General features: G+C 36.8%; 1 protein-coding gene across 1 annotated transcript; it reads left to right on the top strand.

Annotated features, from left to right (window-relative positions):
- The first annotated feature begins 7,099 nt into the window (after positions 1 to 7,099).
- LOC124918070 (18.1 kDa class I heat shock protein-like) lies at positions 7,100 to 7,620 on the top strand. Its single transcript, XM_047458328.1, has one exon. It carries the CDS (start codon positions 7,103 to 7,105, stop codon positions 7,580 to 7,582), a length of 480 nt encoding a protein of 159 aa, XP_047314284.1. The 5' UTR covers positions 7,100 to 7,102; the 3' UTR covers positions 7,583 to 7,620.
- The last annotated feature ends 15,709 nt before the right edge of the window (positions 7,621 to 23,329 follow it).

The following is a 23,329-nucleotide window of genomic DNA, read 5'->3' as shown; positions in this document are numbered from 1 at the left end:
ATCGCGTTACTTATTTTGATTCTATTTATTTAAAAATAAATCAAAATAATTATTTTAATATTATAAATTGAGATGTATATTTTTAGTGCTTATAGTATCCCAAACCCTATCACTCGAATAAGTATTCAAAACTCTATCGCTTGATAGGTACTCAAAGCAAAAATCCAATATCTCGATATGTACTAAAAAAATCCTATTTTTCGATAAGTATTCTCCTTCTAATGCACAAAAACATAAATGTTGATAGTATCGTGATCATATGTATATGATCTCCTTCAACCTCACATGTTGGTAACCTTCGTGGCAAGTTTTTCAACTTTTGTGATAATTTTTTTGTTGATAGCACCCTGATTATTTGTATATGATCTCCCAACGCATTACTTGTTTGTAAGCCCTATAAGCAAGCTTGTCAAGCTTTCATCAAGACTTATTTGTTTATAGTCTTGCGACCATACATATATGATCACCTGAAAATATTACTTGTTAGTAACCTACATGAAAGTTATTAAAACTTTCATGTCTCTATTATGTCTCATCAAACGACATTAACCATTAGCCATTTGTACATGACTATCTTGAATAATATGTTGATGTTCATGAATTAATTTTTTAATAACTATGATTATCTATCTATCTATTATTATTATCCTCTGCATTTTACGGATTTTTTGTTGAGATCTGTAAAACAGAATACATAAATTATCCTTGTTAGGATAATCACCCAAGGAAAGATCCCTAAGCAACGTTTAGAAGAACCTCGACAAATATTATACATAGCAACACCATGTCGCTCCAAAATTAGCTCACTACATGTTCTATCTTTCCACCATCTTTAAAATGACATAAATTGGGTAAGAAAAACATAGTGTTAGATGTCATAGCGAATCAGCATTTTCAAAACCGGTTTGTTGTATTCAAAATTGATTTGAGTGGAACACTTTATAAGCACTAAAAATCTACATACCCAATTTATAAATTTTAAAATAATTATTTTAATTATTTATGAATAAATGAAATCAAAATAATTAACCCCAAGACCAAATTTTAATAAAATAATTAATTAGATTAATTATTATGATAATTAAATCCTAATTAATTAAGGATAATGGCAAATAAATAAATAAAGTTATTTGAGATAAATGTTGTACTCATTTTATCTCTAAAATAAATTTGGGATGATGTTTCTAATGGTGTCTTGAGAGCTTTGAGAAGCTACCCAAGCCCATGGATCAAATAATACAAGCCTCCATCAAAATTGCAAAACCCACAATTTTAATATTTTTAAGGAACGATAGGTCCGACCAGGACTGAGGATCGAGAGGTCCGACCGAGGCTTTTCAGTCGTGACTGAGAGATCCGACCAAAGCTTTTTAGTCGTGACTAAGAGGTCCGACCGAGGTTTTTCAATCATGACTGAGAGGTCCGACCGATGTTCTTCATCTAAGACCAAGAGATCCGACCGAAAAATCAAATATAGGATCGAGGAGCCTCAAATACGACCGAACACTCCCAAACTTAGGATCAATGACTTCAACCTAGGACCGAGACTTCCGACCGAGAATTCTAGCACCCGACCGAGAATTCTGGCCAAGGACCGAGAGGCCCTAACACCCCGACCGAGGGATTTCTGCACCTTGACGGAGGATCCTAAACTTAGACAGAGGGTTCTTGACTAGGACCGAGGGTTCTCGACCAGGACTGAGGGATTTTTAGCCCCGAGTGAGGAAAAAGAACCCAAGACCTATGACACTGGTCCTAAGACCTATTTGGCTCTAATTTTCAAATTCCTAAACTATTTTTGTAATTTAGAAGATCAAACAATTTTCTAAAAATCCCAAAACAATTATTAAATGATTTTAAAATATTTTTTGGATATTTCCATAAAAAATATTTTTACAAACACTTGTTTAAGATTTATTTTTAAACCTCAATGTCTTTTAAACTGATGTTCTTCAAGTATTTTCTTTCCTAACCATCATCAATAAGTACCAGTATTTAAATAATTATTGTTACAATTTTTTAAATACGCAAAACTTATGCATGTCTAGGACTCGATGAATAATCGGTTAAAATAAAACGTTATATAACCAATTTTCAAATACAAATTTATAAGTAGAGACCGTTTTTAAAATAGGTACAAAGGATGAAGCGTGAAAGTCATTTCCCAACACCAAACTATGAACTGAAAGAAACTCTAACTAAAAATATATTTGTACACATATGCTTTTTGTAGTTAAAAAAAATCAATCGGTGACTTTATTTCAAATAATTAATTCATTTAACACATTTTCAAAAGGTCAAATTTTAATTTGATTATTATAAATATGAAGAATAATTTAAAATTTAACCTAAATTAATTATTTTTATAATTAATTTTAAAATTATGAGGAATTATTTAAAAATTTTTAAAATAATGTTTTATTCAAAATATTTTAAAATAATATTTTACTTTAAAAAAAAATTTGATACGCAAATCGAGGTTGAATTTCTCAAACCACGAACTTTTCAAGGAAATAAAGATTTTTCGAAAGTTACTTGACAACTATGTTTTATAATTTAAAAATATTTAACTAGAAAAATAATAAAACATTAAATTAGATAAAAATAATTGTTTACAAGTGACATTATTAACGTGTAATAGAACCATATAAGTTTTATTTCACTATCATGTTTTATCTATTTTACTATTATTTTTTTTTTGTCAATCAATTTTTACCTTAATTAATACTATAAATTTATTCAAATTTAGATAAAAAAAATTATTTATTCATTATAAACTTTGACATATTTATATTCTCATTAAATATAATTTTAATTTATATTTAATATAGTTTTAATTTATTTGTATTTTCTTTTTTCCTATTACTATCATTATTTAATTATATGGTTTGTATTTTATATTATTTGTTTGATCATATAATATTAATTAATTTAATTAAATATTTAATAAATATTTGCTTTTATCATTAATTTTAAATCAAAAATATATATTTTAAATTATAAATAAGGAATATTTTACGTTCATTAAAATTAAAATTATTTAATTACTTTTTGAAATGTAAGGAACATGTTTGTATATATAATATAGAATAGAGAGGTCATCGTGTTTGTACACTAGTTCTATGATGATTAGATCTCTAGGCCATGTGAGATAGCCCTCGAAGTTACTAGAATTGTGTCTCCAGGCTTTTAAATGCACTAGCACGCAGCCGATCCAAGGCCAAGTGAAGTGAAGTGCAGAGTATTGAAGTGATATATATATTTGTACAAAGTGAAAGCTTTCTATCGATTTTCAAGATAATCGGCACTGTTGGCTTTGACTATTGGATCTTTCTAAGAACAGCTATGAAGATATGAAACTCTGGAAAATAGATATTTGCTAAAGAAGAAAAAGTCTTGAAAAATATTGAGTGTTGTTTATTCAACCTTTACAACCAATCCTTATATAGGAGTAATTAGCCTAGAACCCTAAATTACTTATACATATAGGCCCAAGCCCATTAATAATTAAATATACCCTAATGGTATAAAAGACAATATAATAATATAATATATTATATTGTATAATATAATAATATATCAATATAATATATTATTATATTATATACACTAACATCAATAAAGTCCAACAACTTTATATTTTCTAACAATCAATGCTTAAACTCACAATCTCCCCCATAAGCTTGATTTGGTTCGAGATACTTCACGCCGAGCATCTCTCGCATCTCTACAAATTTGACTCTTGCTAGTGCCTTAGTGAGAATGTTTGCACGCTGCTCTCTAGTGCTTACGAACTCTACAATGATCTGTCGGTTCTCGACGCATTCACGGATAAAATGAAACCGAGTGTCGATGTATTTGCTACGTCCATGAAACACCGGGTTCTTCATTAACGCTATTGCAGACTTGTTGTCAACATAGAGGGTTACTGGCCTCGGCTCGCATCCAAGCACCTCGCTCAACAAGTTTCTTAGCCAAAGTCCTTGGCACGACGCTGCAGTAGCTGCCATAAACTCCGCCTCACATGAAGATAAAGCAGCAGTTCGTTGCTTCTGAGATTGCCACGTGATCAGATTCCCGTTGAGATAAAACACCATCCCTCCAGTACTTTTTCTGTCGTCTGTGTCACCAGCTAAGTCACTATCAGTAAAACCAACGAGTTCTTCAACTTCTCGTCCTCTTTTTAACTGAATCCCATAACTCGTCGTTCCCTTCACGTAACGAAGAATGTGTTTTACTGTCTGTTGGTGTAGAGTGGTAGGTTTCTCCATGTATCGACTCACTATGCCAACTGCATAGGAGATATCGGGTCGAGTGTGCGTCAAGTACCTGAGACACCCGATGATACGTCTATACTCCTTTGGATCAACTATGCTTCCTTCCACATCCTTTCCGATCTGCAACTTTGCTTCCATTGGATACTTACTCGAGTTACAGTCCTCCATTGCAAACTGTTTCAACACCTTCTTCGCATAAGTTTCCTGTTTCACCTCGATGCTATCTATCTTCTGATCCACCTCGATACCAAGATAGTACGAGAGTAGCCCGAGATCACTCATCTCGAACACCTTCATCATCTGTTTTTTGAACTCCTCAACACCCTTGATGCTTGATCCTGTCACAATCAAGTCGTCGATGTATACGCCAATAATGAATACTTCTTCTCCATGGTTTCTCATGTACACAACTTGCTCTTGAGAACACTTCACGAAACCAAGACTCATCATTCTCTTGTTGAGGCAAGTGTTCCACGCCCTTGGTGCTTGACGTAGTCCGTAAAGAGCCTTGTATAACCTATACACCTTGTGCTCTTTATTCTTGATGATGAAGCCTTCAGATTGGGCGGCATAGACTTCTTCTTCGATGCCACCAATGAGAAATGCTGATTTGACATCCAAATGGTGAATCTCCCATCCACGGTGAGCTGCGATGACAAGAATTAACCTAACTGTGTCAAGTTTCGCCACCGGTGCAAATGTCTCCTCAAAGTCAACGCCTTGCTTCTGCACATAGTCTTTTGCTACCAATCTCGCTTTGTGCTTGAGGATGTTGCCTTCGCTGTCTCTTTTCAACTTGAAAACCCACTTTAACTCGATGGTCTTGTGATCGGGTGGTAAGTCGGTGAGCTCCCATGTCTTATTCTTCCTGATAGACTCGAGTTCATTGTTCTTGACTTCATTCCACGACTCTTCGACTACCGCCTCGTGATATGTTGTTGGCTCATCGGTGGTGAGAAACAACAATTCATCAGGATTCATCTCTATTAGTGGTGCCTCCACATAGACATCTCGTAGGATTCCGAACTCCACGGGATTTTGTACGAGCTTGTTATTGTTGTTGCACCACTCCCACTTCTTCTCTTCATCTAATATAGCGTCTCTGCTCACATAGATTTCCCCGTAAGATGAATTAGGAAACTTGTGTGCCTTGCTTCCGTCTTCGAACTTCACATTTCCGGTAATTTTCTCGTCGAGCTCATTGAGCTTCTCTCGATGGCCCTTCATATGGTTGTTTGCTCCATTGTCAAGGTACCACACATCGGTGTGATTACACTCATCGCCACTTGCGAGGAGTTTCTCCATGACTTTCTCTTCACTGAACAACACCACATCTGGTTCCTCCTTGGACGGTTCTTGCATGAACTCTTCAAGGTTTGTCTTCTCGTCTCCCTCAGCAAACATTAATATTGGCTCCTCGTCATAGAAGATAGCGAGGTTTGCATCATCTTCTTCGGGCAAAGCTTTCGTCACTACCTCAGCAAACATTAATGATGGCTCCTCATCATAGAAGCTAGTGAGGTTTGCCTCACCGTCAGACCTATTGTTAGGACACTTAGACGCGTAATGCCCATACTTTTGACAAGCGTAACACTTCACTGTGCTCTTGTCTTTGCGGGGCTTGGTACCTTCTTGTCGAGGTGAGCTTTCTGCACAACCTCGCCCTTGACCTTGACCTTGCCCTTTGCCACGACCTCGGTTATCTCCACCGCTGCCACTACGACTCGATGATCCAGAAGAAAAATCAGCTTCTCCGTTTTTCTTCATTCGTGACATCCATTCTTCATGCGTGAGCAATAGATGCTCCTCCTCTTGGTCTCCGTATCCGCGAAGTCTCTCCTCGTGGACTTTGAGACGACCGACGATCTCTTCGACGGTCATATTCTTGAGGTCACCAAATTGCTCGATCGTTGTAACGATCTGCATGTATGTTTGTGGTAAGGCTCTAAGGAACTTCTTGACGACGGAGATCTCCTCCACCTTCTCTTCTAACGAGCGGATACCAGTCACAATGGATGTCAATTTCATGGCGAAATCGTCCACCGATTCCCCATTCTTCATACGAATCGCCTCAAATTGTGTCTTCAAGGTTTGTACTTTTGCCTCCTTGACTCTCTCCACTCCAACATGCATTGTCTTTAGCGTCTCCCACGCTAGCTTAGCGGAATCTTTCTCAACCACCATGAGAAGGACATCTTCAGGGAGTGCTTGATAGATGGCGGCGAGAGCCATTCTATCCATCCGTTCGTCGACATCTTCGAGCATCACGGCTTCCCACACTCCTTGTGCTTGTAAGTTTACCCGCATCTTTAATGCCCAAACCGAGTAGTTACTCTTCGTGAGTAACGGATAGGAGAGCGTCACATTCCCTTCTCTTCCAATCTTCATTGCCGCCGCATCTCTGGTTGATCTTGTCGACGACATGTTCTTCAATCTCGCTCTGATACCAAATGTTGGCTTTGACTATTGGATCTTTCTAAGAACAGCTATGAAGATATGAAACTCTGGAAAATAGATATTTGCTAAAGAAGAAAAAGTCTTGAAAAATATTGAGTGTTGTCTATTCAACCTTTACAACCAATCCTTATATAGGAGTAATTAGCCTAGAACCCTAAATTACTTATACATATAGGCCCAAGCCCATTAATAATTAAATATACCCTAATGGTATAAAAGACAATATAATAATATAATATATTATATTGTATAATATAATAATATATCAATATAATATATTATTATATTATATACACTAACATCAATAAAGTCCAACAACTTTATATTTTCTGACAATCAATGCTTAAACTCACAGGCACATCACAGAGATGGCCTTAATTCCGAGCATTTTTGGTGGTCGACGAAGCAACGTCTTCTTCGATCCCTTCTCTCAAGACCTCTGGGATTCGACCTTCGAATCAGGATTAATCCCTTTCTCCTCCTCCAATTCCTCTCACCGCGAGACCTCGGCCTTCGCAGCCGCCAGAATCGACTGGAAGGAAACGCCGGAGGCTCACGTGTTTACGGCAGACTTACCTGGGCTGAAGAAGGACGAGGTCAAAGTGGAGGTCGAAGAAGATCGGGTTCTTCAGATCAGCGGGGAGAGGAACAAAGAACAGGAAGAGAAGACCGATAAGTGGCATCGGCTGGAGCGGAGCAGCGGAAAGTTCCAGCGCCGGTTCAGGTTGCCGGAGAATGCCAAGATGGAGCAGATAAAGGCGACCATGGAGAACGGCGTCCTCAAGGTGACCGTGCCAAAGGAGCCCGAGAACAAGCCGGAGGTGAAGTCAATTGACATTTCCGGCTGAGAAGAGGTTCGCAGAAACACCCTTAATAATAATCATAATAATTATCTTCGTGTGAGTCTTGAGTTATGAAAAGGATTTTCAGTCTGAGTTTGTGTTTGTATCCATCCGGTGATGGAAGTGAATGAAATCAAGTTTTCAACTTATTTGTTAAAGGTCTATCAGTAAAATTAAATAATATGAACATGTTTTTTTTAATACATAAAGGAGAATTTACATTCAAAGAGAATGTTTTACTGCTTGTTTAAATATTGTTACAAAAATGATAGTAGTGTTGACTTGATCTTAACTAATAGTATATTAAGACAAAAAAAATCCTTTTATATATGAGAAATATTTTTCTTTCAAATTTAGATAGTCATTATGACCCACTATTTGAAACAGAAATAAACAATTAAATATCTTTACTAAAAAGGTCTCCAAAATGTATATCAAATCAAATAGTGATATTGATAATTGGCATAAACAACAATTGATCAATAATATTTTTTTTTATAAATTATTGAACAATATTGTGAGTTTACACTCTTTCATCTCAATCATAAAAAAAAATTGCTGACTATGTTGCAACTCTAAAAGACTATGTTGCAGCTCTAAAAGACTATGTATAATATTTTAAAATTATTAATTAATATTTTATTTTTCTAAATTTAATAGTATAAGTAAGGATATTCCACTAGTAAAAAATCGACCTTTATGACGATTTTTCACGAAGGTTTTATAAAACTCTCCTAAATACTACCGAGAGAAGTAAATTTTTCGGGATTATAAATAGATTCCGAGAGGGGTGTAAAACCTTCGGTTTTATTAATTATTACCGAAAGTTCTTTGTAGAACTTTCGGTTTTTAGATTCCAAAAAAAACAAAAATAATTCTAAGTGTTGGATGTGGGTTAATTGCGAAGGCTTTTACAAAAACCTTCGGTTTTGCAATCCCGGAGATTTTTAATTGCGAAGGTTATTCAAAGAATCTTCGGTTTTACCTTTTTTGAAATTCTCTTTTGCGAAGGTTTTCCAAAAAGCCTTCGGTTTTGACTCAATTAAAAATAATTCTAAGTTTGGTAATGGTTATTTTCGAAGGATTTTTAATAAACCTTCGGTTTTGACTAATATCAAAACCGAAAGTAATATGAAAACCTTCGGTATCTACCTCTATAAATACAAACCCTAACCCTTCTCTTTTTCATTCCACTCTCTCCTTTCTCTCTCTTCCGCGCCGCAACCGCCGCCTCCTCCACGCCGCTTCTCTTCTCGCTTCAGGTTTGTTTCATAATTTTTTTTTGTTTATATTAGATGTATATTTCTTATAATGTAGTTTATATATATTATCTAGATTTAGGGTAGTTTAAATTATTTGTTTGATTCATTGATTTAGGATGGGTGATTCATGAAATAGTCTTCGGCGTACACCGAAGAAACTACATCTGTGTTACCAGAATCTGATAGCACAAACAGAAATTGCGGCACGTGAGGAAGAGGTGAGACAGATGACGCTGTAAATGGAGCAAATCCGATTGAGGGATGCGGAAAGAGGCCGATTGCTTAGTGAAATTAAAGCGGACAGGGCCGAAATGGCCCAGAGATTAGAGAATCTCGAACAGGAACTTGTATTGTTGAGGAGTCGACTGAATCAACCACCCCCTCCTCCCACCCCATCTAATAATTTCTAGATTAATTATGTGTTTATTTGTTTTTCCGTACGAACGGTGACAATATTTTTATGTGTTTTGTTTTAATTTTCATGAATTATTATTATTATGTTTGGTTTGGTTTGGTTTGGTTTTAATATGTTGTTAATTAATTATGTTATTTTTGTTTACTTTTCACCTTTTTAAAAAAAAACAGCATGGCCAAAACTGAAGGTTTTCAAATAAACCTTCGGTTTTGACCCCTGCTTAAAAAAATCTAAATAATTTTCTAAGTATGGGAAGGGTAAAAACCGAAGGTTTATTTGAAAACCTTCGGTTTTGACCATTGTTAAGTAAAAATCTGAAATTTTTCTAAGTATGGGGAAGGGTAAAAACCGAATGTTTTCAAATAAACCTTCGGTTTTGACCCCTACTTAAAAAAATCTAAATAATTTCTAAGTACGGAGAAGGGTAAAAACTGAAGGTTTATTTGAAATCCTTCGGTTTTGACCCCCATTAAGTAAAAATCCATAAATTTTCTAAGTATGGGGAAGGGTAAAAACCGAAGGTTTTCAAATAAACCTTTGGTTTTGACCCCTGCTTAAAAAATCTAAATAATTTTCTAAGTATGGGAAGGGTAAAAACCGAAGGTTTATTTGAAAACCTTCGGTTTTGACCCATATTAAGTAAAAATCTGTAAATTTTCTAAGTATGGGGAAGGGTAAAAACCGAATGTTTTCAAATAAACCTTCGGTTTTGACCCCTGCTTAAAAAAATCTAAATAATTTCTAAGTATGGGGAAGGGTAAAACCGAAGGTTTATTTGAAAACCTTCGGTTTTGACCCCTATTAAGTAAAAATCTGTAAATTTTCTAAGTATGGGGAAGGGTAAAAACTGAAGGTTTTCAAATAAACCTTCGGTTTTGACCCCTACTTAAAAAAATCTTAAAATTTTCTAAGTATGGGGAAGGGTAAAAACCGAAGGTTTTCAAATAAACCTTCGGTTTTGACCCCTGCTTAAAAGAATCTTAAAATTTTCTAAGTATGGGAAGGGTGAAAACCGAAGGTTTATTTGAAAACCTTCGGTTTTGACCCTTGTTTAAAAAAATCTTAAAATTTTCTAAGTATGGGAAGGGTAAAAACCGAAGGTTTATTTGAAAACCTTCGGTTTTGATCCTTCCTAAAAACATTCTGTTTAAGGTGAGGACCGAGAGGTTTTCCTAAAGCTTTCGGTGAAACCCATAAAAACCGAAAGTTATACTATTAACTTTCGGTGTTACCAAATCATAATTTGGAAAATTAATTGGTTTGATACATTCCAATCTAGAATCTTAACTAATCTAATCAAGTGTGTGTTGTTTTTTAAAAATTAAGATTGTGTTTAATGTTAAAATGTTTATGATTGTGTTTGATTATATAAAGAAGTATATTTATATGTTTGTGTTTATGATGACATGAATGTGTATAAAGTTTGATGATATGGCTTATGTAATGTGTTAAGGTTATTAAATGTGTTAAATTAATAATGTTCGAAGTCATTAGAAGATTAAAAACCAATTAATTTAACAATTTGTGAAATGGTAATTCCGAGAGTTTAGAGTAAAACTTTCGGAAATACCCATAAAAACCGAGAGTTTTATGATTAACTCTCGGAATTATTATGTCACAAATTGTTAAATTAATTGGTTTTTTTTGTTATAATCTAGACGTCTAACTAATATTATCAAGTGTGTGTTTTATTTGAAAATTTTAGATTGTGTTTAATGTTAAAATGTTCAAAATGTGTTTGATCATAAAGAGAAGTGTATATGAATGTTTATGTATGATTATCCTATGTATTTGTGTAATGTTTGATCATATGGATTGGGAAATGTTTTAAGGATATCAAATGTGTTAAATTAATGTTGTTCAACGTTATTAGAAAGTGAGAAACCAAATAATTTAACAATTTGTCATGTTGTAAAACCGAAAGTTAAATATATAACTTTCGGAAATATGCATAAAAAACGACAGATTTACCAAAACCTCTCGGTTTTATGTATTTAAATTTAATTGTAAAAATGTAAAAAAATAATCAAAACCGAGAGTTATATGAAAACTCTCGGAATTTGAACATAAAAAACCGAGAGTTTTAGTATAACTCTCGATTTTGATTATTTTAATAAAAACCGAGAGTTATATGAAAACTCTCGGAATTAATTAAATAAAAACCGAGAGTTTTCATATAACTCTCGGGAATCAACTATTTAATTAAAAAAACCCTTCTTTCTCTCTTTCCCATTTTTTTCTTCTTCGATCCGTATCTCTCTCCCGCCGCTTCACTTCGCCAGCGCCGCCTATAAGACTCGCCGCCTCCCGCATCTAACACCCTCCGCTGAAGAAGACGACGTCGCCCCGTAGAAGACGAAGTCGCCAAGACGCCGCCCTCTTGAAGCCGCCAGCGGTTGAAGATCTACCGTGGATCCGGTTGAAGATCTGCCGCCGCGCCTCCGCCGCTGTCAACCGCGCCTCAGCCGACGATTGAAGGTCAGTTCTTGGATTTCAGGTTTATTTATATATATTAGTGTTATATATGTTAGATTTTAGGGTTAGTTTTTAGGATTTGTTAGATTTAGAAATTATTAATGTTATTATTGAATCTGATTGAATCAATTGGTATGATTGAATCTGTTTGAATGATTGATTTACTGAAGTATTAGATTGATGTTATATATGTTAGATTTGGTTTGGAATTGTTGGATTTAGGTTGATTTATGTTAGATTTTGTTTAATTTAGGATTATGGTTTGATTTTTGTTTGATTTAGTTTAGATTGGTTTGATTTTGGTTTGATTGAGGTTTGATTTTGGTTTGATTTAGGTTAGATTGGTTTGATGTTGGTTTGATTTAGGTTAGATTGGTTTGATGTTGGTTTGATGTTGGTTTGATTTTGGTTTGATTGAGGTTTGATTTTGGTTTGATTAGATTGGTTTGATGTTGGTTTGATTTTGGTTTGATTGATGTTTGAGTTAGGTTAGATTGGTTTGATGTTGGTTTCATTTTGGTTTGATTGAGGTTTCATTTTGGTTTGATTTAGGTTAGATTGGTTTGATTAAGGTTTGATTAAGGTTTGATTAAGGTTTGATTTTGGTTTGATTTTGGTTTGATTTAGGTTAGATTGGTTTGATGTTGGTTTGCTTTTGGTTTCATTTTTGTTTGATTTAGGTTATATTGGTTTGATGTTGGTTTGATTGAGGTTAGATTTTGGTTTGATTTAGGTTAGATTGGTTTAATGTTAGTTTGATTGTAGTTTGTTTTTGGTTATATTGAGTTACATTTATGTATAATATGTTTTATATTGAGTTTGATTATATTTATTGTTATCAGGTTTCATCCACCGTCTAGTGAAGATTGTCGAGCTTCCTCCACCTTCAGCCCCCTCCTCCACCGTCGCCGCCGACACAACTGCTAAATAAGGTAAGTTTTAAATGTTTTTAATGAATGAATGAATTGAATTGAATGAATGAATTAGAATTGAATTGTTTGGATTAGATTGGATTTTAGGTATAAATTGAATTGTGTATGATTGAAATAGTGTTGGATTAGATTTGAATTAAAGTTAGGTATGAATTTTGTATGAATGAATTAGATTTGAATTAAAGTTAGGTATGAATTGTGTATGATTGAAATAATGTTGAATTTGATTTGATTTTAAGTTAGGTATTAATTATGTATGAATGACTTAGATTTTAGGTGAGAATTGAATTGTTTTGATTAGATTGGATTTTAGGTATGAATTGTGTATGATTGAAATATTGTTGAATTATATTTGATTTGAAGTTAGGTATTAATTATGTATGAATGAATTAGATTTTAGGTGAGAATTGCATTGTTTTGATTAGATTGGATTTTAGGTATGATTGAAATATTGTTGGATTAGACCTAAGATAAATGAAAGTCTAATTAAGTAAATTAGACTTAATTAGATTTATTAGATTGGATTAGTCTAATGCGGGTTGTTTTCCATTTTATTAGAAATATGGAAGTACCCGATAAAAGCTGGATGACCTTACGTCGAGATCATCCAGATTATAAGGAAGGCGTTGACAAATTCCTCGAGTATGCTCTTTGGAATACATCCCGACAAACCGTGAAATGTCCCTACGTGAAATGCTTGAACACGCCGTTTATGGAAATAGACGAAGTGAAGACTCACCTCATCATTTATGGAATAAATGTTCATTATGAGTATTGGTATTTTCATGGAGAAAAGAGACGTACTACTCAAGTGGTTAATGACGATGTCGATGAAGATGCCGATGACTTAGATGATGATGATGATGATGATGACGATGATCAATTGGAGGATGTCGTGCCGGAATTCAACGATGCGAGACATGAGATGAATAATACAGTTAATGAAGAGGTCTATGAAGAACGTTATATGCACGAATTTATAAACGATATATTCCCCAACGTTAATGACGTCCCGAGCAACGATGAACCAGTCGAAGATGCGCATAGATTTTATAAATTGCTTGATGATTGCAAACGACCATTGTATGAAGGTGCTCGAATAACGAAATCATCGGCACTACTGAAACTACTTCACATAAAAAATGTATGTCAATGGACGAATTCTTCGTTCGATATGTTGCTGCATCTACTTAAAGACTACATATTACCGATTGACGCTCAATTGCCAAACTCATACTACGAAAGTAAAAAATTCATTACTGATATCGGGTTTAAATATGACAAGATAGACGCATGTAAGAACAATTGTATGCTATTTTGGAAGGACGACATAAATGAAGATTCTTGCAGAGTTTGCGGTCTTTCAAGATGGATAGTCGACCAAACAAGTGGGATAGTTTGAGAGAAGCAAAATGGGAAATTCATTCCAAAAAAGGTGTTGAGATATTTCCCTTTAATACAAAGACTGCAAAGACTATACATGTCCTCAAAAATGGCTCCAATAATGAGATGGCATAAAGAAGGAAGAGTTGATAGTGATACGTTGAGACATCCCGCTGATTCCTTAACTTGGAAGACGTTTGATAAAAATTATACAGATTTTGCTTCAGAATCTCGAAACGTAAGACTGGGTTTATCAAGCGATGGGTTTCAACCATTTGCAAATGGGAAAAAATCATACAGTGTTTGGCCGGTTATTCTCGTTCCTTATAACGTGTCACCCACGACTTGCATGGATTCTAGCAATTTCATTTTATCTATGTTAATTCCGGGTCCAAAGAGTCCGGGAGATGCAATTTACATATTTCTCCAGCCATTGATCGAAGAGTTGCATGAACTGTGGCAAACAGTTGTGAAAACGTTTGATGCACACACCTCGCAATACTTTAACATGCGAGCGGCATTGTTGTGGACCATTAACGACTTTCCCGCATACGCGAATTTATCAGGCTGGAGTACGAAAGGTAAATTCGCTTGTCCTTGTTGTAACAACGACACAGTATCTCTTCGATTGGTTCATGGTTCCAAACAATGTTACTTGGGTCATAGACGCTTCCTTCCACCGAAGCACAAATACAGAAGGGATAAAGAGTCGTTTGATGGTCGAGCAAGAAAGTTACGAGCAAGCACGAGACCTAGAAGACATAATTCTTAGTGCGGATTTGAGCAAGAGAACCAAGATATATAATGAAACATGGGGAGACAATTGGAACAAACTTAACATTTTCTTCCGTCTGTCTTATTGGAAATCACTATTATTGAGACATAATTTGGATGTGATGCATATTGAGAAAAATATCTGTGATAGCGTGTTGGGAACAATAATGAATGTGAAAAAGAAGACTAAGGATGGTCCTAAAGCCTGTAAAGACTTAGAACTCTTAGGCATAAAATCATGGTTACATCCTATAAATGATGAAGGAGTTGTTCATTATCCAGAAGCGCCTTTCACTTTGACATCCGAAAATAAAAAACGTCTTTGTAACTTCTTGAAAGATCTCAAGTTGCCTGATGGCTTTTGCTCAAATATCGGCGGTTGTGTAAATTTGGAAGAGAAAAAGATTTCGGGATTAAAGAGTCATGATTTCGGGATTAATGTGTATGATGCGTTAGTAAATTTGTCTCGTTTCTTTCGGTTGTTGTGCTTCAAAGAGTTGATTCGAGAGGACCTCGAACAATTGTACATGGATATTACATTGACACTTTGCAAATTTGAAATGATTTTTCCGCCGTCAATCTTCGACATCATGATGCATCTCCCGGTTCACTTGTCATTTGAGGCTTTTCTTGGAGGACCTGTTCAGTATCGATGGATGTATCCGTTTGAACATTACATGGGTACAATGAAAAGATATTTGCGGAATAATAACCACCCCGAAGCCTCTATAAGCGAGAGCTATCTTGTTAATGAGAGTATTAGTTTATGTGCCAGGTATATGGAGGAACAAGAGCAAGAAAATGCACAACCTAAAATCTCGGGCATTTCAATATTTGCATCGTTGGAAGACCTATCTAACGGAAAAGTATACAACTTGGATTATATCAATCGAGTGACAGCTCATTCTTACATTTTGAAAAATTGTCCCTAAGCAGAACCTTTTTACATGTAAGATTCGATGTGGCTGTTACTAATTAGCATTAAAGAGTGTGCTATTTAATATTCGATCTATTTGCAGAGATTATAACAACGAGTCCAGTGGAGAAACGTTTGCCGCATATTTCAAGCATCGAGTGAGTAAATTATAAACCATATATCCTAACTCTTTTTATTTATTTGAACAACTTCACGTTTATTAAAGAAAATGGCTAAGGACCATATTTATAGTCACGGGTTGGAATTCCAACCGCCGCGAACCATCACATCAGGATTGGGCGGGAATTTTCCCTCCAAAAGCTATGGGCAGGAAACGAGAGGCGGGAAGTGATGGGCGGGAGATTTGAGCGGGCTTTTGATGCGGTTATTTAACCGGCGATGAAGCGGTTTTTCTTGTAACCGTTTATTAAGTGAGTCGGTTATTTAACCGCTGAGCAAGCGGTTTTCGATTTTTACCGGTTTTCAACGAGGTAGTTTAGCGATATCAGCCGGTTGGTTATTTAGATAGATATTCTAATATTGCGATTTTTGACCCGGTTATCAAGCTTAAAAATCAGATAATAATTGAAATAAAAGAAACATGATAGAAACCGATACATTGATCGGTTTGAAAAACACAAGATACATAATTATGACTTATGTAATAACGATTCTAGAGAGTTTGTCCTCCACCCCTTCCTCATCGAGAACATTTGATGGAGACGCCGGTGTACCCGGTCCAAAATCTGGACTATTTGCCAGAATGAGCCGGCTTATATGAGGGGCGTAGCCGAGACCTCTCTTAGTCTCCACCATAGTCCTCAGGATTTTGAAGAGGACCGATGACCAATTGATGGGTGTATTGCTGACAATGTAGGTCATCATGTCGAACACTCTCTTAGAGTAGTGTTGGTTCGGAGATTGACAAATGATAGATCGGTTGACAATCTTGTAAAGGAGTTGGATGTGGTGGGCAAGGCGAGTTTTCAGACCGTGGTTCTCCACCGGCACCTCGTTCCGGAGAACAGTTCCGAATAGTCGGTCGCTGCACTGCCCACCCGGGATGGGAAATCGGAAAACCCTTCAGTGGGTAGATTGAACATTTGAGCAAATGCGCTTTCGTTTAGAAAAACGGTGCGCCTTCTCACCACGGAGACAATGAGATCCCCACTCATGGATGCATTTTTAAAGAATTCCAGCACTTCTGGAATGAGCATAGGTCCGGATTCTTCGAGAAAATCACGAAGGCCGGTATTGATTAGAGATTCAAACATAAGTTCCTTCGTTTCCAGATCATCATGTTGAAGGACTGAGTCGAAATCAATGCTCAAATAGTTCCTTAGTGTTCGGCTCGACATGCTTTCAGGCTTTGCTAAGAGAGAGAGAGTTTAAGAAATTTTGATTTGTTTGAATGTATGGTGAATTGATAAGGCGGGGTTCCTTATATAGATCTGAAATTGGATGGAAAATAGGGGCATTTAATGCAGATTTTCAGTTTTGTCTCATTTATGAAGGGAATATTTATGTTTCTAAAACTCCTTGGGAAGGAGTTACTTTTGACCGGTTGCGGAGCTCGAGATGGAGAATCTAGTTAGAAAGTAACTAAGTTTGTGTAATTTCCCATGTAGTTGGAAGTTGAAAGTTACTTTTCATTAATGAGAGGGAGATACAAGAAACTGAAGTAGACATAGTTAAAACCGAAAAGAGACATAGTCTAAGCCGAAATGATCATAGTGATACAATCGGTTCGTGCAGCAAAATGACCGGTTGTAGGAAGGAGTGACTTAATTGCCGGAGGAGTTGAGGTGTCGGTTCTTCCTTTTCCATGCCTTCTCGAACCGCTCATAGAATGAGTCGGCAACTTCCTTGGTTATGACCTGGGCCTGATTCAGTCCTTCACCTGGACAAAGTGGAACACCGAGTTCCATGAGTAGGCAGCTGATCTGAGGAATAAGGCCGGTTTGACGGATGCTGATCATCCAGATCAGGACATCGAATAGCACCCTAGACCAGTTGACCGACGTATCTGTTGTGATAGCGGCCATCATATTGATAGTTGTAGCACAGTAGGTGTTGGTCACATCCTTGCCTAGGATGCCACGACCGATGATATCATTGAGTAGCTGGTATTCAGCTCTTAATGATGACCTAGCACCGTGGTCATTGACCGGATGGTTTGACCGAGAGAAGCTCAAGGAGATTTCAGCTTTCAGTCCGGCCGGGACGTTCAGATCAGTGATCCCTTGCTTCGGAAGATCGAAGCATCTGGCGAAATCACTTTCCGAGAAATCAAACACGGTTCCTCCGACCCTAGATTGAATGAGGGTGTCGAAATGGGGGTACCACGGAAAACCCTAGCGTTATAGAAGAACTCCAAGACGGTTTTCGGAAAGATGACATGTTTGTCATCTAGGAAAGATTTTAGACCGGTATCTTCAAGTGACTTGAGCATTTTGAAGATTTCATAATGCTCTATACTCTGAGCATAGTCGAAATCAACTTGGAGAATGTTTGGAAACTGATACATTTTTGTCTTAGTGAGAGGATAAGTTGATACTTGTGAATATTTTGTCTGATGTTTGCCCAAGTTATATATTAGTGGAGGGATGATAGTATTATCCAGTGGGTGACAGTTAATGTACTCTATTGACCATAGGATAAGACGAATTGCATGAAATAAGCATGTCTACAACCTAGGATGTGAGTCATAGGCCTGGACGATGAAAGATATCATATCTTCACGTCTTTTGAGGTATGACCATTTTTCTTTGAAAAGGTATTTTTTCAGAACAGATAAACCTAAACACAGATAATTATTCCATTTTTGTTCGGAAACCAAATAATCCGGAGTACATTATTTCCAAACCGGTCGGTTTTCAGTCATTCGTTTCGATGCGGTTAATTGGTGCATGCACTAAGTAACCGGTCAGTTTACTCTAACTGATGAACAAAGTGGTTCTTCAATAGGTACCTTGGTGAATTTGAAATCCGACAATTTAGCAGGAACCACCGGTTTTGTCTTTCCGAACCGATTTTCCCTTTTAGACATTTTTTGGAGATAAGCTGATTAAGATCGGTTAAACCAAGTATGTTTCTGAAGTGAGAGAACTTAGCTTCCTGTAGAGGCTTTGTGAAGATATCGGCTACTTGTTGTTCTGTTGATACGTATTCCAAGCGGATATGCTTCAACATGACATGTTCCCGGATGAATTGATGCCTTATGTCGATGTGCTTGGTTCTAGAATGTAGAACTGGATTGTAAGTGATTGCTATGGAACTTGTGTTGTCACAGAATATTGGAGATTCTTCGGCTGTGATACCGAAATCCTTCAGTTGTTGTTGGATCCATAGAAGTTGTGAACAGCAGCTTTCGGCGGCTAGATATTCAGCTTCTGCGGTTGACGTGGCAACCGATGTCTATTTCTTGCTGTGCCATGAAACAAGCCGATCTCCTAGGAATTGGCATGTTCCACTGGTACTTTTTCTGTCAACTTTACAACCTGCATAATCTGCATCTGAGTAACTTGTGAGGTTAAAAGATGAGTCATTTGGATACCACAAACCGACTTCAGGAGTTCCCTTTAGGTATTTCAAGATTCGCTTTGCGGCTGTGTAGTGAGACTGTTTTGGATTAGCCTAGAATCTTCCACACACACCAACTGCAAATAGTATATCTGGTCTACTTGCTGTCAGGTATAAGAGGGAGCCGATGATTCCTCGGTAAGTTGTCAGGTCTACTGCCTGGCCGTCATCATCCTTGTCCAAATTGAACGATGAGCTCATTAGGGTAGTGGCTGAGGAGCATGTATCCATCCCAAATTTCTTTAGAAGTTCCTTTGTGTATTTAGGTTGACTGATGAATGTTCCTCCATCGAGTTGCTTAACCTGAAGACCTAGGAAGAAGCTTAATTCTCCCATCATACTCATTTCAAATTTGTTAGTCATCAAGGTTGAGAATTTATCACATAGCTTAGGATCGGTTGAACCGAAGATGATATCATCTACATATATTTGAACAAGTAGGATATGTTCCTTTTTCTCAAATTTAAATAGTGTTTTGTCCACCGAACCGATGGTGAAATCATGTTTTAACAAAAATGCGGTTAGTGTATCATACCAAGCTCTAGGAGCTTACTTTAAACCGTACAATGCTTTGTTTAAGCGGTATACATGATTAGGAAGGTCAGCATTTTTGAAACCGGGTGGTTGTTCAACATATACTTCCTCACGTAGTTCACCATTCAAAAATGCACTTTTGACATCCATTTGAAAAATCTTAAAATTTTTGAATGCAGCAAAGGCCAGAAAAATCCTAATGGCTTCAATCCTAGCTATATGGGCAAATGATTCTTCAAAATCAATGCCTTCTTCATGTTTGTATCCTTGTGCCACTAATCTGGCTTTGTTCCTCGTGACCAAACCGTTTTCATTTAGTTTATTTCTAAATACCCATCTTGTTCTTATGACCGGTTGATCTTTCGGTCTAGGGACTAGGTACTAGACTTTGTTACTCTCAAACTGGTTTAACTCTTCTTACATTCCCAAGATCCAATCCGGATTTGACAATGCTTCATTCACTCTTTTCGGCTCAATCTGGGATATGAAAGCGGAATTAAAGTATTCCTCCAGGATTTGTCGCCTAGTTCGAACGGGTTCTGAAGGATCACCTATAATTAGCTCAGAAGGATGATTTTTGTTTCTTTTGAGATTCGGTTCAGGAGCGTCTACCAAATCACCGTTTACTTGATCAAGGCTAGACATATCGGTAGGCTGAACAAGAGTGTCAGACCGACCGATTTCCTCAGTTTGAACCGAGGTGTCAGCTTCTTGCCGTGTGAAAGCTTGATCCGACTGGGTTTCATCATTACCCATTTGGTCATGGACAAACCGTCTGAAAACCGGAATCTCATCTTCAATATCAAAGTGGATATGATTGTTTTCCAATCTGTTGTGTAGATGATGCAGTGTTGCTTTCAACCGATTCATCGAAAACGACATGAAGTGATTCCTCCACGGTTAAAGTTCTAGTATTATATACTCTATAAGCTTTATTAACTGTTGAGTAACCTAACATGATTCCAATATCGGATTTTGCATCAAAAGCAGATAGGTAGGTTTTGCCATTTATGTGAATGTAACATTTACAGCCGAAAATCTTAAGGTACTTAAGGTTAGGAATCCTATCAAATTATACTTCATACGGTGTTTTGTTGTGAAACTTGTTAATCAGAGACCGATTTTGTGTGTGACATGCAGTATTGATAGCCTCAACCCAGAATTTCTAGGCAATACCCGAATCGGCTATCATGGACCGTGCGACTTCCTTGAGAGTTCGGTTTCTTCTCTCAGCCAGACCGTTCTGTTGAGGAGTCCTAGCACTAGACAACTCGTGTATAATACCGGATTCATCAAGAAATGCATTTAGAGTACTATTTGTAAATTCGGTTCCTCTATCACTCCTAATGTTGTCGATTCGTGTTGATTTTTCATTTTGTAAACGTTTAAGCAGTGTAATCAAATTTGATGCGGTTTCACGTTTGGATGCCAAAAATATCACCCATGTATACCTAGAGTAATCATCAACAACTACCATAGTGTAAAGCATACCTCCTAGGCTGACGACCCTAATCGGTCCAAATAGGTCCATGTGAAGGAGATCTAAGCATCGGCTAGATTGAATGTGTCATTTACTCTTGAAGGTTGACTTAGTTTGTTTACCCATTTGACATGCTGAACAAACCTTATCCTTATTGAATACTATATCAGGAATTCCTTCAACTAGCTTTTTACCGCGGATATAGTTTAAGGTTTTCAAGTTTAAGTGGTTTAACCTCTTATGCCACAGCCAGGTTTGATCGGTTTTTGCTACCATGCAGACAGGGTATTCTACTTTATTTTTTCAATCTACCTTGTATATATTTCTTAACCTATTTCCGGTTAGTAGTATGATACCTTGAGAATTTTTAACTAAGCATGCATGTTTAAGGAATTCTACCGTGTATCCAGCATCACACATTTGGCTAATGCTTAAAAGGTTAAAATGTAGGTTTTCAACTAAGAGTACATTATCAATTGTTAAATTACCATGGACAATCTTACCCTTGCCCACAGTTCTACCTTTTGAGTTGTCACCGAAGGTGATCATTGCACTGGTTTCTATTCTAATGTCGGTTAGAAGATTGTTGTTCCCGGTCATGTGTCTAGAGCAACCGCTATCCAGGTACCACTCGGAGTTTTCTTGCCGTTTATTCATATCCTGCAAAATATACATATTTACAACTATTTGGTACCCACATTTACTTGGGTCTACAAGCGATTAGTCCCTTAGGTATCCAGACTTTAATAAGTCGGACAACTTTCCCGGTTATGGTTCTAACTAGTTTTCCTACACTTGGTTTGGAGTCTTTCTACTTTCCTAAAGGTGCCTTGTTCAGAGGTGGCCTTTGGTTTAACTTATGTGGTTCGACTTTCTTACCTTTGGGCCGGTTGGCTATCCTTTTCTCAGGGTGAAACCATTTTTCAGAGCTAGTTGGACTTACGTAAGTTAGTTCGTCTTCCGAATATGAGGCACTTAGTTGCTCTTCGTCGGTTAAAGAACTCTTGACGAACTTTACAAAGGGGAGGTTGCCTTTTGTAAGCTTTATTTTGTCTAGATGGTTCCGGTTGGCGGATTCGTTGTCTTTGTACCCAAGACCAAATTTGCATTTGGGATGTCTTTTGTACTTAGACATCTGGTTTACCATGTCACTGGATCTTTTCCATGCAAGTATTCTATACTGAATTCGGGCCTCATCCTCTTCGGTCAGCTCTTGTACTGATTCCTCGAACTGTTTGATCTCAGAGAATGGTTCCGGTGCTATCTCAGTTTCCGGGATTCTATCAGGTTGAGTGATTTTTAGTTCGGTCAAGTTAGGTGTTATGGGGTCGGTTCTAAAGTTTAGTTGGGTGGGTATTAATGTTAATAGGTTCTTATATTCTGCTACCATGTCATTTAGTGCATTAAATAATTCATCTTTAGTAAATTCATCACAGGGATAGTCAAATACATGTTCCTCATTTTCCATGAGGCATATGAGTTCATCATCACTGTCACTGTGAGCCCATAAGCTTCCTCCATCATCGGCTATCAGTGCTTTCTGAACTTCACTTACTTCACCAGTTTGTTGATAGTTATTTCGGTGATTCTGATCGTCCGGTTTCCGGTCATCCCGTCTTGGTTTCTACATTCCCAGATAAAATGTCCCAAACAGTTGCAGTTATAACATCTAATATTAGATTTATCACCTTAGTTATAGTTGTTGTTTGTGGGTTAGCTTCTCTTCATGAATTGGCCAAATTTCTGTGCAAGCATTGCCATGGCATCCTCGGTGAACTGTTCAGCGGTTCTGATCGGTGCAGGAGCAACCGGTTCTGTGGATGTGACCAATGCTCTGGTTGAGGTTGAGGCTGAGACTTCATCTTCAGTCATAGATCTCATTTCAAACTCATATGCCTTAAGATCTTCGAATACATCGTGTAGCTTCATCTTTCTTAGGCAATTTGATTCCCTCATCACCATTGTTTTTATATCTCATGCACTTGGAAGAGATCTTAACG

Source organism: Impatiens glandulifera, unplaced genomic scaffold, assembly GCF_907164915.1.
Source record: "Impatiens glandulifera unplaced genomic scaffold, dImpGla2.1, whole genome shotgun sequence".
Classification (NCBI taxonomy): domain Eukaryota; kingdom Viridiplantae; phylum Streptophyta; class Magnoliopsida; order Ericales; family Balsaminaceae; genus Impatiens; species Impatiens glandulifera.
The sequence above is the reverse complement of the archived record's forward strand: the minus strand, read 5'-3'. Positions and strand labels throughout refer to the sequence as shown.